At 42.0% G+C, this 11,404-nt stretch overlaps 1 protein-coding gene across 1 annotated transcript in view; it reads right to left on the bottom strand.

Moving 5' to 3' along the window:
• The window catches only part of CHID1 (chitinase domain containing 1), a 102,747-nt gene continuing 91,343 nt past the window's right edge, over window positions 1-11,404 (bottom strand). The window contains 3 exon segments of the mRNA XM_030451211.1: window positions 1-183; window positions 2,280-2,322; window positions 5,836-5,916. Coding sequence (XP_030307071.1) covers window positions 85-183; window positions 2,280-2,322; window positions 5,836-5,916 — 223 coding nt within the window. The 3' untranslated portion in view covers window positions 1-84.

Raw genomic sequence — 11,404 nt, 5'->3', positions numbered from 1 at the left:
AAAATCACCTCTCAGGATACCCAAACGAATTGAAGCTGGAGTCTCACTGAAGCAAATAAAGTCTTTCCCAGATCACCTCTTATTTTAAAGCAGGTCATAAAAATAGTCCAGGCCTTGTCCCAGCTCCCAGATGGATATTCCAGTGCCCAGTTCTCTTGCAAGCTCCAAGCGTAGCTGGATGGACTGAGAGACATAAACCAATTAGAGAGACATTTTTCAGAGACATCAGACACTCCACCCTGCCATGGCTTCATGCCATGATCAGGCTTTTCAAAATGTCTATCCTTGAACCAGATACTGGAACACCAAGTCTGTATTTCAAATACTCTCTGGTTAGCAAGGAATCATTCAGTAAGAGACAGCTAATTGCACCAGTTAGCTCAATGACCTAATAAAAGATAACCAGCTAAATAGACAAAATGCCACAGAAATAAATCAGATTTATGAACAAGGAAGAGGACTATTGTAATTTAGGCTATCATTTCACAATGTATAGAAATTCTAAGTCTTCCCAGAAATGTCTCAGGGGTAAAATAAAACTTTATCACTGAGGACAATGAGAATGATTCGTCAAATACCATAAAGATCTCTTGCTTACCCTTGTCCCTTCTCCTAGGACAGAGTGACAATTTTCATTATCACAATCCTATTTCAAAGGGATTCTTGGAGATGAACAACCAAAGTGTCCATATTTGAGCTCCAGCCACTGATTTAGAGTTAGTTTAGACACTGGTTTACAAGGGAAGCAATGCCACAATTCATGATCTGTGCTTCTCTCAGACAATAAAAATAATTATTTTTCTATCTTTTACTTTCAGAGTTTCTTACTTGGAAGTGCAGCTCTGCAATGGACCACACTAGGGACACCTTTAAAACTTGTTTCCACAGAAAACAGAACAAAGTGGCAAGGCATAACTGAGAGATCCCCTGGGCCTGGCATTCATGGCTGCTTTAGACTCATCATGGAGGAACCAGCTTCAAACAGCCTGGCAGTGATGGAGGCATTAGTGAGGGGAAGAAATACACTTGCCATGGAGAAAAAACCAAAGTGTTCCCCAACTATCTTGATCACCAGCACGTGAACAATTCTTTGGTTTGCCCCACATCCCAAATCTCAAAAGGTTTCACTACAAGCTTGTTGAAATTGGGAAGAAAACCTGTTTGCCTAAATTCACCAGTCAGAGAAGAAGTAATGGAAGAGCTGCGAGGATGGAGTGTTCCTGCCCTGGTTAGCAAGAACAATCCCAGGGAGAAATCTCTCCTCAGGGCCAAAGAGAACAGAGCACAACAACATCCATCAGCATCTGTCTTCTCTCTGAGAGGTTCCCAAGGAAACTTTCCAGCACTCTCAGCCAGGTATTACTAGCAAGAGCACAGTTATGGTCACTGATATCCCACATGTGCTGGTACCTCCAACAATAGCAGATTAATGAAGGGAAATCCTAATGGAGCTTAAGATAAGAATCCTGTTAAAAAGGATAAAAGGAAAACCAGAGCCCTGTATCACTTCACACTAGCTGAACCATGCCTCCATTCTCAGCACCTCTGATATACCTGACATATACATCTGTACATATGTGTACATATGTGACATTACCTGTACCTATACATCTGATATTCCCTTCCAATGTTAAAAGCCAGCAGAGGCTTAACATGCTGCCTTTAGCTGAACTGGAGAAAATCTAAGGATAGCTTCCTTGGAACTGAGGCTGCAAGTGAGGGATTTATCCTATATGCTGGTGTGTTCAGACTATTGTGCAGACAGACACTGTGTGTCCTGCTAAAGGACATTACATTTCAAAATCAATCACATTTGTTCCAGGGAAAGAGAACTGGAGAAAACAGGGTGATGCAGACTGACTGGGAGCATCAGGAGCCCACTATGGAGGAAGGGAAAAGTTCCCCAAGCTTCCAGCCACCAGGATCAGAAGGAAAATTTCTCCAGTCTCTTGTCTGGCAGTGAGGATGCCTGTTAGAACATGAGCTGAGCACTCCAACAGAACCTCTCAGAGTACTGGTTTGCCCTGGTGTGTCTGACCTGACTCTGAAGATAGCTAATCTAATCTCCAAAGATCCCCAAGCCCCATTACACATGGGGTAGAAAAGCAGTGTTCTTGTACAGGTACCTGAAACTTTGAATCATAACAACCACAGGAGTGTAAACTTCTTTCATAAAAGCCTAAATCCAGGTGAACAATTTCTGAAGTGTCTCAATAATGTAAGTCAAGTAAACATCTCTTTCCTCTTACAGCTCTCTGACATGAAGAAGTGGCACCTACCTTCAGTGTTGGGTAGAACACAGCATGTTTTCCTCCTTTATTTCTGCAAAACAGAAAAACCAAATAGTCATGAGAGCTTTGATAGATTTCTATAGGATTTCTGGCTGAGGTTAGAATTCCAATCAGTTTTATTCCTTTCCACTAAAAGAAAAAAAATAGTGCTGGAGGAAGCTCTTGATTTTATTTTTGAAGGAGTTATTGCAAGTAAAACTAAGACCTACTTGTGTGTTCAGCACATGAGCATTAACAAGCCCATACCAAAGACAGAGAGTACTTGCAATTTAGGAGCTCAAATGTTTGAGGTTTCCTGGCCAGTGCTGGTTCCACACTGGGAGCTGAGACACTGTTTGAAATCAGACACTTTTGCCACCTGCTTCCATTCATTCCCTCCTTGCATTCTGGCTAATCCACAGTATAGGGCCCAAATCTTCTTTTTCTATTGCAGATAATAAATGTTGCCCCAGCAGGTTTCCTGCTGTAGCTGCAACCATACCACAGCACATGAATTTGAAGTGGTGGGGCAAGAAAATCCATTAAGAGAAGGTATCCAACATACCTACAAGCCAATTAGGAAATGAGGTCACTTTCCTGAAGGTATCAGTTCCGAAGTCTTCCTGACAAAATCATTCTAGTTAGCTGGGCTTGGACAACTTTAGCAACTGGAAAGTTAGGAGGTTCAAACCATGGCTGTGCAGAGTCCTGTTCAGGAGTCTCTGCAGAGCACCTGATCAATGCCACAGCCACAGGAACAAACATCCCTGGGTTAAAGGATTCCTTTAAAGGCTTCTGGGTAAGGACTTCCAAACCAGCTGAAGAACAGAGCACATTTTCCTTCTTTATGGCATCCTAGTGACCTTTAAGGAGACCATCTCTTAAAAAGAGGTGAAAAGGCAGAATGTAAAGAGAGGACACAGGAAGAGATTTCCCAGCAGAGAGAGTTTGATACTGGATCTCAGTGAACACCCAGAGACAGCTTGGTGCAACTGGAATATGGATACCAGATAGTCAGAAAGTTGTGCCTACTAAATGGGCACCTGAAAAGGATGAAGACATGTAGTTGTCAGAAGCAATCTGTGAAAGATTTTCCCCAGTTCTCCAAATTACTATTTTTAGGTTAAATTAAATTCCAGCAGTATAAAATATGCAGACAGAGCAAGCTACACTGGGCAGAGATACCAAGGCTGCATTTTAAACCCTTAATAATGAGAAGGATGAGTTAGAAGTGGTCTTGCAGCACAGTTTTACCAATTAGGCCAGGAGGAAATGCAGCATGCATGGACAGACCAAACAAGCATTACTCCTAAAATCTTCCAAATCACACAAACACATTCTTACCCAGAAAGAGCACTCAGAGACAACAGAGTTTTATAACTGTCTGTAATAGTTGCTCCCTGCCTGATAGATGAAAATCATCAGTTGTGCTTCAAGATGTGTAATTTGATTTTTTTTAGCAGCTGCAGACATGGCAGATTGGCAAGTGGATCCCCCAGCTGGGCAGAGAGCAGCCTTGTGGAGAGGGACAGGGGGGTCCTGGTGGACAAGAGGCTCAACATGAGCAAAGAGGGAGCTGCAGAGGCAGCCAGGAGGGTGCTGGGCTGCACCCAGGGCATCACCAGCAGAGACACAGAAATCATCCTCCCCTTCTGCTCCCTGCTTGCCAGACCACACCTGGAGTTCTGTCTCCAGTTTTGGTCCCTGCTGTACAAAAAGGATGTGGAGAGGCTGGAGAGGGTCCAGAGAAGAGCCACGAGGATGATCAGATCTGGAGCACCTGGCATATGAGGAGAGGCTGAGAAGACTGGGGCTGTTCAGCTTGGGGAAGGGGAGACCTTCTGACCATGTTCTGTACTTCAAGGGGCTACAAAGCAGAGGGAGACTCCTGATTCCCAAGGAGTCCATGGACAGGACAAGGGGCAATGGGCACAAGGTGCTCCTGGGCAGACTCCCACTGGACACCAGAGGAAAATTTTTCCCTCTGAGGGCAAGGGGTGGATTCCCCCACTTTGGGAAGTTTGAAGTCTCAGCTCGATGGGTGCTGAGGCAGCTCAGATCAACAATAATATGAGAAGGGTTGGAGCAGGGGATCCCTGAGGTCCCTTCCCAGGGATTCTCTGATCCTCTGAAGGGAGATGCTTCCCAGTGAGGCACCTCTCAGGCCTGGCTCCCATCCCCTTCCAATGCAACTGAACCTCTGCAAAGCACAGAGGTGAAGAATTCCTGTAAATACCCCTCCCTGAGCTGGCTGAGCACAGCAAGAGAAGCTCAGAGCATCCTCACCTCCAGGAGTCTCCAAGGAATGGCTCTCAAATGGAGACAAGTGGGGGTCACCAAGCTGTCCCTTTCCCACACCTTCCCTTTGCCAGGAGACTCTCAGGAACTGATCCCAGCAGCTCCAGCACAGCCCTGGGATTCACTGTTTGAGAGAAATTTTTCCTCCAGCAGTCCCTGTGTTTCCAGTTGGATTGTGCAATACGATCAGCAAAAAGCTTCTGTTTTAGCCTTTCATTAACATGAAACCCTTGTCACTGTTTGGCACAAAGTAACTGGGCACCAGGATACCAAAGAGAGAGCACAGGTCCCAGCCCTTTCAGACAAACACAGAAAATATATTAAAACACTGCAGAGCAATTGGTAATTTTTTTTTCTGATGAGGAATACATGAGAAACCTTGAAAATTAAACTAAAAAAATAAAGATTTTTTTAAAAAATTATTTAAAGATATTTAAATCAAAGAGGTATTTTGGAAATAACAAAGTAGTTGTGACTTTTTTCTTAAAGCACACTAAAATGTGCTTTGCTTTTGCTCTTAGTGATGCATCCTCATGTTACTAATGCATTGAGTAGTAACCAAAATACAGTTTTATTGAAATTAGTAGGGTTTTTTGTAAAATTTTACCATATTTTTATATATGTGCATACAAAAATAGCAAATTATCACTGAGGCTTAATAGTAAATTGCTGGGCTTTTTTAAAAGCATGTTTTAAATGTTTTTTTCCTTGCATCAGGAATCTTCTTCTCAGTTCATGGTGAAAAAGGGAAGACAAAGAAAGTTATTACCCCTTCCCTTCATGCTCTCAGTCCTGTAAAAAACTTTATCTGGAAGTCACTTGATAACATTCTCATTACATTTTCCAGTCCATCCTGTTCAGTGGAATCTATTTCTTAACCAATGCCATCACCAAGATTCCAAAACCAGGCTCTTGTACCACAGAACTATTTTTGGCCAATTTCTTGCTCATCACCCAACAGCTCAGAGCACTCATCTCAGAGCCTCTGATCAACTGACATCCAGCAGGTGACTTTGAGAGGAAACATTAAAATCTTTTACTCAGCAGACTTCTAAAGCATGGTTTAGTTTCTCTTATTTCATTAAGCATCCTCTGATTTCTTTCTCTTGCCTGGAGCACTCTGTTGTGCTGCAGTTCAGTGCTGACACACAGATCACACACAGAATTTCCCTTTGCTGCATTCAGTTGCACACTGCAGGGAATTGGTAATTCCTTGTGTACTGGAATATTCCCAAATATTAGCAGAATGGCAAGGGCATAAACTCACTTTTTGTATTCAAAGTAGTGCTCAGCCATTTGTTCATCCCAGACAATTTTTGGTTTGTGCTCCTTCAGTGTTTCAACATACCTGCAAAGTAAAAGCACAGATATTGGATTAACTTGTTAGGTCATGTTCACATTTTCAGGCTTTTTTTGGAAGCAATGATGTACATTCACCAGCTGACAACTCTATAAAGGGACACAGAAGCAGCAGGAGATTCTATCAGATGTTCCTCTGTCTCTTCCACACCTTGCAAACCTGCATCTTTGGCCAGCAGGAAAGCTAAATTTAACTCTGTTGACAGCTTTCCTGACTAAACATTAGGAGGTTTACCAAGCACCATGATTCTTTTTTTTTTTCAGGCATTGTATCAGGGATTTGCATTCCAAGTCCCATGATCATGGCTCCACAAACCACAGCAAACATGGCCACACAGGAGCATTAAGATTATTTTGATACTTCTGCAAAATCCATCTCTTCCCCAGTATGTCTCATTCTTGCAATCATTTTTCTGCTCCTGATAGGGCTTGCGTGGAGAAATCTGAAATGATCTTATTTTCAAATAATAGGTTTCCATCTTTTATGTAAAGGATGTTACAATAGATTGCCATAGGTCACTATCCTGAATCTACCAGAGCTGAAATACCACTTGACTGTATGCTTCAAGGAAAAAAAAAACAAGAAAAAGTTTGCAATTGTCAGCTTGGAAAAGATTTATTCTCTTCTCCAGTATTATTCTAAAGGCCAACATTCAGCATTGCAGGGAGCATCTTCTCTCTTTTGCTCAGTCATTTGTTGGTAAATTGTTGTCTACTGCTAGCAGTTTCAGAAAGCATTTTCATTTTTGTATTTAATTCAAAAGAACATGAGCCTATTGAAATCCTGTTTAAATATCTGCATAAGCAAGCACCTGGTGAAAGCTATTGCACATTTCCTCCAAACACTCATGGCCCTCAACTTGACATCTTCAAACAATTCAAGCTCAGCCTTGGAACCTGCCTGTCCCTTTTTAAGAGACACGAAATTGTAAGTTGTAAAGATGCAAAGAGTTTTGTATATATACAATTTATGGAGAGCTTCCAACACCTTGCCCATTCCAGAAGGGAGGCTTAGTGATGCCAAGAGAGAACACTCCTGGAGAGCACAGAACCAAACCGTTTCAGCCCAGGAGACACAGAATGTTCTGGGGGGATGAAGTGCTCGTTGTGGTAGCAGGGAAGGAGCCCCAGGATTTATGGCTGGTGTTCCTTTTCCAAGACACTTCTCTGCCAAAAATTAAAATAGTATGGCACTGGCAGATGATAAGGTAAAAAACACAATCTATAATCTCCTTGAAGAAGTTATTTGTCTTTATGGATAACATTTCTTATCCAGAATATAAAGAAAAAAGTCTCTAATACATCTTTCACAACAAAAATTACATACAGGAAGACACTGTCAGAACAAAATTATTTTTTGTTTGTTTAAAGACAAAATAAAAATACATTGTAGGAAAATACATAGATCCAGATGCACTTTTTAGAATAGGATTCATTCAGGAAGGTTAATTTATGAAGGTTAAAGCTTTGCTTCAACAAAAAAGCTTCAGAGAAAAGGAAACCAGTGCTCAGTATTCCTCCCAGTTTGATGCTCTTCCCTAACACTTCATGTTTTCTCCCCAGTTCTCACAGAGATGCTTTGAAATCTAACAGTCTTTAGGTATTAACCTTTAAAGCATTTCTGTGAGCATGCATACATTTATGACAAGCCAAGCTGCAGAGTCACTTAGAGCATCATATTATCTGTGTGTGCATCTGGATGTGGAGAGCATCCCACAGCTGCAGCAATAAAGGTTGGTAGCAGACTGATCAATGAAATCAGCTTGCACCACACTGCTCCCATCAGGACCACTTAAGCACTTTTTTATTCACCCCCTCTCACCATTCAATACCCAATAACACCACATTTACAATATTAAAGCATAAACTTCCAACTTGAAAAGGTGGTAAAGTTGTACACCACCCTATGTCCCTTTCTTGCTGGCTGAAGAACCCAGATTTTATCAACACGAATCCCACAAGTAATTTCAAAAGCAAAGAGGTTATCCAAGAAAAAGACAGCTGCTATGTATCTTCTGGAGAATAAAAGAACACACTAACATTAAAACAGTTTTTACTCTGAGGATTTATGCATTTGAGTGGAGAGCACACTCTTAAAAGCCTTATTTATTGCTTCTGCAGGGCACATTATTCAGAAAGAGTTCTGTTAAGATCTTTAGATTATTTAATGTAAGACAGCTTAAAACCAAATACAGTTTGCTGAGACACAGCAATTTGTTCACTTTGATTACTTGGGGGGTTTCTTAGTTAAAGTATTCAAATACCAACCTAGAAAGCAAAGATCTGTAGGCAAGTGTCATCTCTCCCTATTCATCTTCTCTCCATGCTCTTCCTGCATGCTTGCTGACAGGTTTAAAAGGCAGTAGCAGGATTTTGTATCTCTGAATATCAAGAGGTTTCCAACAGCCTTTTCTCTGTGGGTGTGTTGCTTTCTGTCAGTTTTGTAAACTCATTCCCACTGATTTCTTCCAAAAGAAAATGATACTTTTTGGTGATTCCCCACCAACCTCACACAAACCCTTTGACCTTCTGCCAGGATGCACAAGCCAGCCCAAGCAGAACCTCAGCAACATTTCCACCATTAAAGTGCCTTTTATTTAGCATTCTGACAGCAATGCTAATTAGGAATGCTAATTAGGAACAGCAATGCTTTAGTGGCCAGAGGTGCAGAGAGGCAGGCAGCCAGGTCTGGCTGTGCTGTAAGGACTCTGCAGACCCAGCAGAGAGGGTTCAGCTGCTCAGGATCCTCTTCTTGCTCTTCTCTCAGGAAATCACCTGCATTCAAACCTGGCTGCAGAAGAAAGCAGAACCATCCCAGCAGTTCTGTGCACACAGATTGATGTGGTCATGGTGCCCCTTCTGCTCACTTCACAGCTTTTAGAAAGAAAGAGGCAAACTGCCCTGGGGAGCTGCCAGCACAGCTCCAGTGCATGCTCAGTTTCTCAGTATAGCCAAAATGATGGTTCTGTATATAAAAAAAATAAACCAAAGTGACATAGATATTGATCAAAGAACTGAAGTAATCACACACAAGGCACAAGTTGTGAATTTTTATATACTTAAGGTTTTGACTCAAGCTGACAGATTTGAGGGGAACATAATGAAAATCTCCTTAAGGAAAACAAGTTGTTTATTTTTAAGCCAATAAATGTTTCTCAGCCAACAGAGACATAACTAGATGGAAGCAGAAGATGTGCATATCTGTTTACCTTCACTAACACACTGCTTTTCAGCAGCACCATTTTATTTTTTTAAGAACATACATTTTTATTCTTTTGTTCTTCTATTTTCCCATCCACCTGGGGCTACAGAATGAGAACTTTTTCCAGTGCAAATTATTTATGATAACAACCATTTACTAACTTGCTTTTTGTTCATATGCATCAACTTTGCGTGTTTTCTATCAGAAATCTTTATTGCTCTCACCCATTGCCAAGCCTCAGCTTTCTAACTAAAGTACCAGGCAATCTTTTTGCTTGTATTTGTTCAGTTAGACATGGATCTTGTTTTTCTTTCTGATTTATCCAATCTAACACATGACAGGTCATTATTTGGTTTTGGCAGCTTTTGCTGGCTTGAAAGAATGAGTTCATTGCCTTTAAAAGCCTGCTGTATTATTTAGACTTCTCTTTGGGCTCTGGCCAAAGGGCACCCTCCTGTCAAGCAGACAAGTTAATGGCAGAGCAGGTTACTGGGCTGGAGAGGAATCAGGACTCAGGCAAACTCCCAGAAACAAAAAGGCACCAGAGAACTGAATGAAGAAAGCACTGTTAGGGACTAGCTCAAGGAAATACTCTGTTTAGTCATATGAAAAAAAAAAAAAAAAAGTTTAGTTTGACTGTGAGACTGCACGGCTGCAGATAACCTGGAGTTCCCAGGCATCCTGCTGAATGCATCCCATCAAATGCCTTTGGGAATGCTCAACATCAGCCCAACAAACAAATTGATGGGATTATTTCCTGCACTGGGGACATGATGCCACCAGCTATCAGAGCCCTGGGACTGGAATGTCAGACAAGGATGGAATATGCACTAGTGACTTGTGCCTGTTTCTGCTCACTTGGAAAGGATGGAGTAAACACTTTCAAAATGCAAGACTTATTAAAATAGCAGTAACAAAACAAAACCAAAACCAAAACAAATTAACAAACCAAAACAACTCAGTTCCCTACAGGCAACTGTGACACTATCTAAAAGAAGCCAGGAAATTACAGAGCTCCTTAACCTTGATGTATTTTACTGTGCTGCTCTGATTTGCTGATACATACTACCCAATAAATATGGTCTTTTCAAACTAATGCCTTTAAAACCTCTTTCAGGTTATGTTCCCAAATGGCAGCACACTGCAGTGTTCTCTGACTTGTAGAGGTAGCAAAGACCAAAACCCAGCAAGTTTTGCTCTCACAGCTGAGGTTAACCTGACAAATTCTCATTGCTGGTAAATCTGACTAAAACAGGACTTCCGTACTCACACACAGAGCTTTTGAAAAACTTCAAGGTTCTTTTGTTCTAATTCTGACTTGCCTGTCATGTCAATTAAATCTTGGGATTTCAACTTAGCTCTCCCAAAGCAGAAAAATGTTTCAAAGTTTTTCCAGATCCTCAAATTATCAACTGTCATGTCTCAAGTTCAACCTCTGAAGACCTGAGCACCAAATGCTTTCTATATAGATAAAAGATTTATGACTCAGGGACAGGTTTTTTTTGGCATGAAGTAGTTATAGGTGTGCAGTAATAAATTTATCAGCTGCAGTACAGCAGATAGTTTTGCCTTCATATGAAAGAAATCCTAATTTCTACCCCTGCCTGGGAGGACTGTAACTAAAGAAGGCAGCTTCACAAACAGAAAATGTAGGGCAGGTGGGGAAACTCTGCAAGGCTCCAGTGTCCTGGGAAGCTATGGATGATATATTCCTTTCCATCTTTTCAGATGTCCTGGTTTGGGCCAGGATAAAGGGGATTTTCTGTCTTGTCCTTTTGCTTTCAGCTCAGTCTCTTGTAAGCAGCTGCACTTGCTGAAATTCACAGCAAGTTTCTCAGACAGTGTCTGCTTCTAGGACTGATCCCACTCCATGGTTAGAGTTCCAGCCAGAGCCTGGTGTGCAGAGCCAAGGACACTGCTCAGCTCTGAGGAACATTTTACCCTCCAGGAGGAATAAAGAGGTCCCACCTGCAGCCTCCTTTGGGGAGGAAGGGACAAGAGAGATGCCAGAACTGACCAAACAGAGGATTCCATCCCATACACCTCAGACTCAGGAGAAATCTCAGGGATCACCAGGCTCAAGCCAGCTTCCAGCTTCCTGCCCTTCCTGCCTTTCCTGCTTCCCTTCCTTCACCCCTTCCCTGTTTGCTTCAGCATCCTGGGAGGATTCCATCCCTTCCTCTGCCTGTGCTCCTGATCCATCCCAGCCTGAATCTCTGTGTTCCTGCCTCCAGCTCCCAACTGCTGCTGACCCCAGGATTCCAGCCTGGACTGT

Source organism: Calypte anna, chromosome 5 (genome assembly GCF_003957555.1).
Source record: "Calypte anna isolate BGI_N300 chromosome 5, bCalAnn1_v1.p, whole genome shotgun sequence".
Lineage (NCBI taxonomy): Eukaryota > Metazoa > Chordata > Aves > Apodiformes > Trochilidae > Calypte > Calypte anna.
The sequence above is the reverse complement of the archived record's forward strand: the minus strand, read 5'-3'. Positions and strand labels throughout refer to the sequence as shown.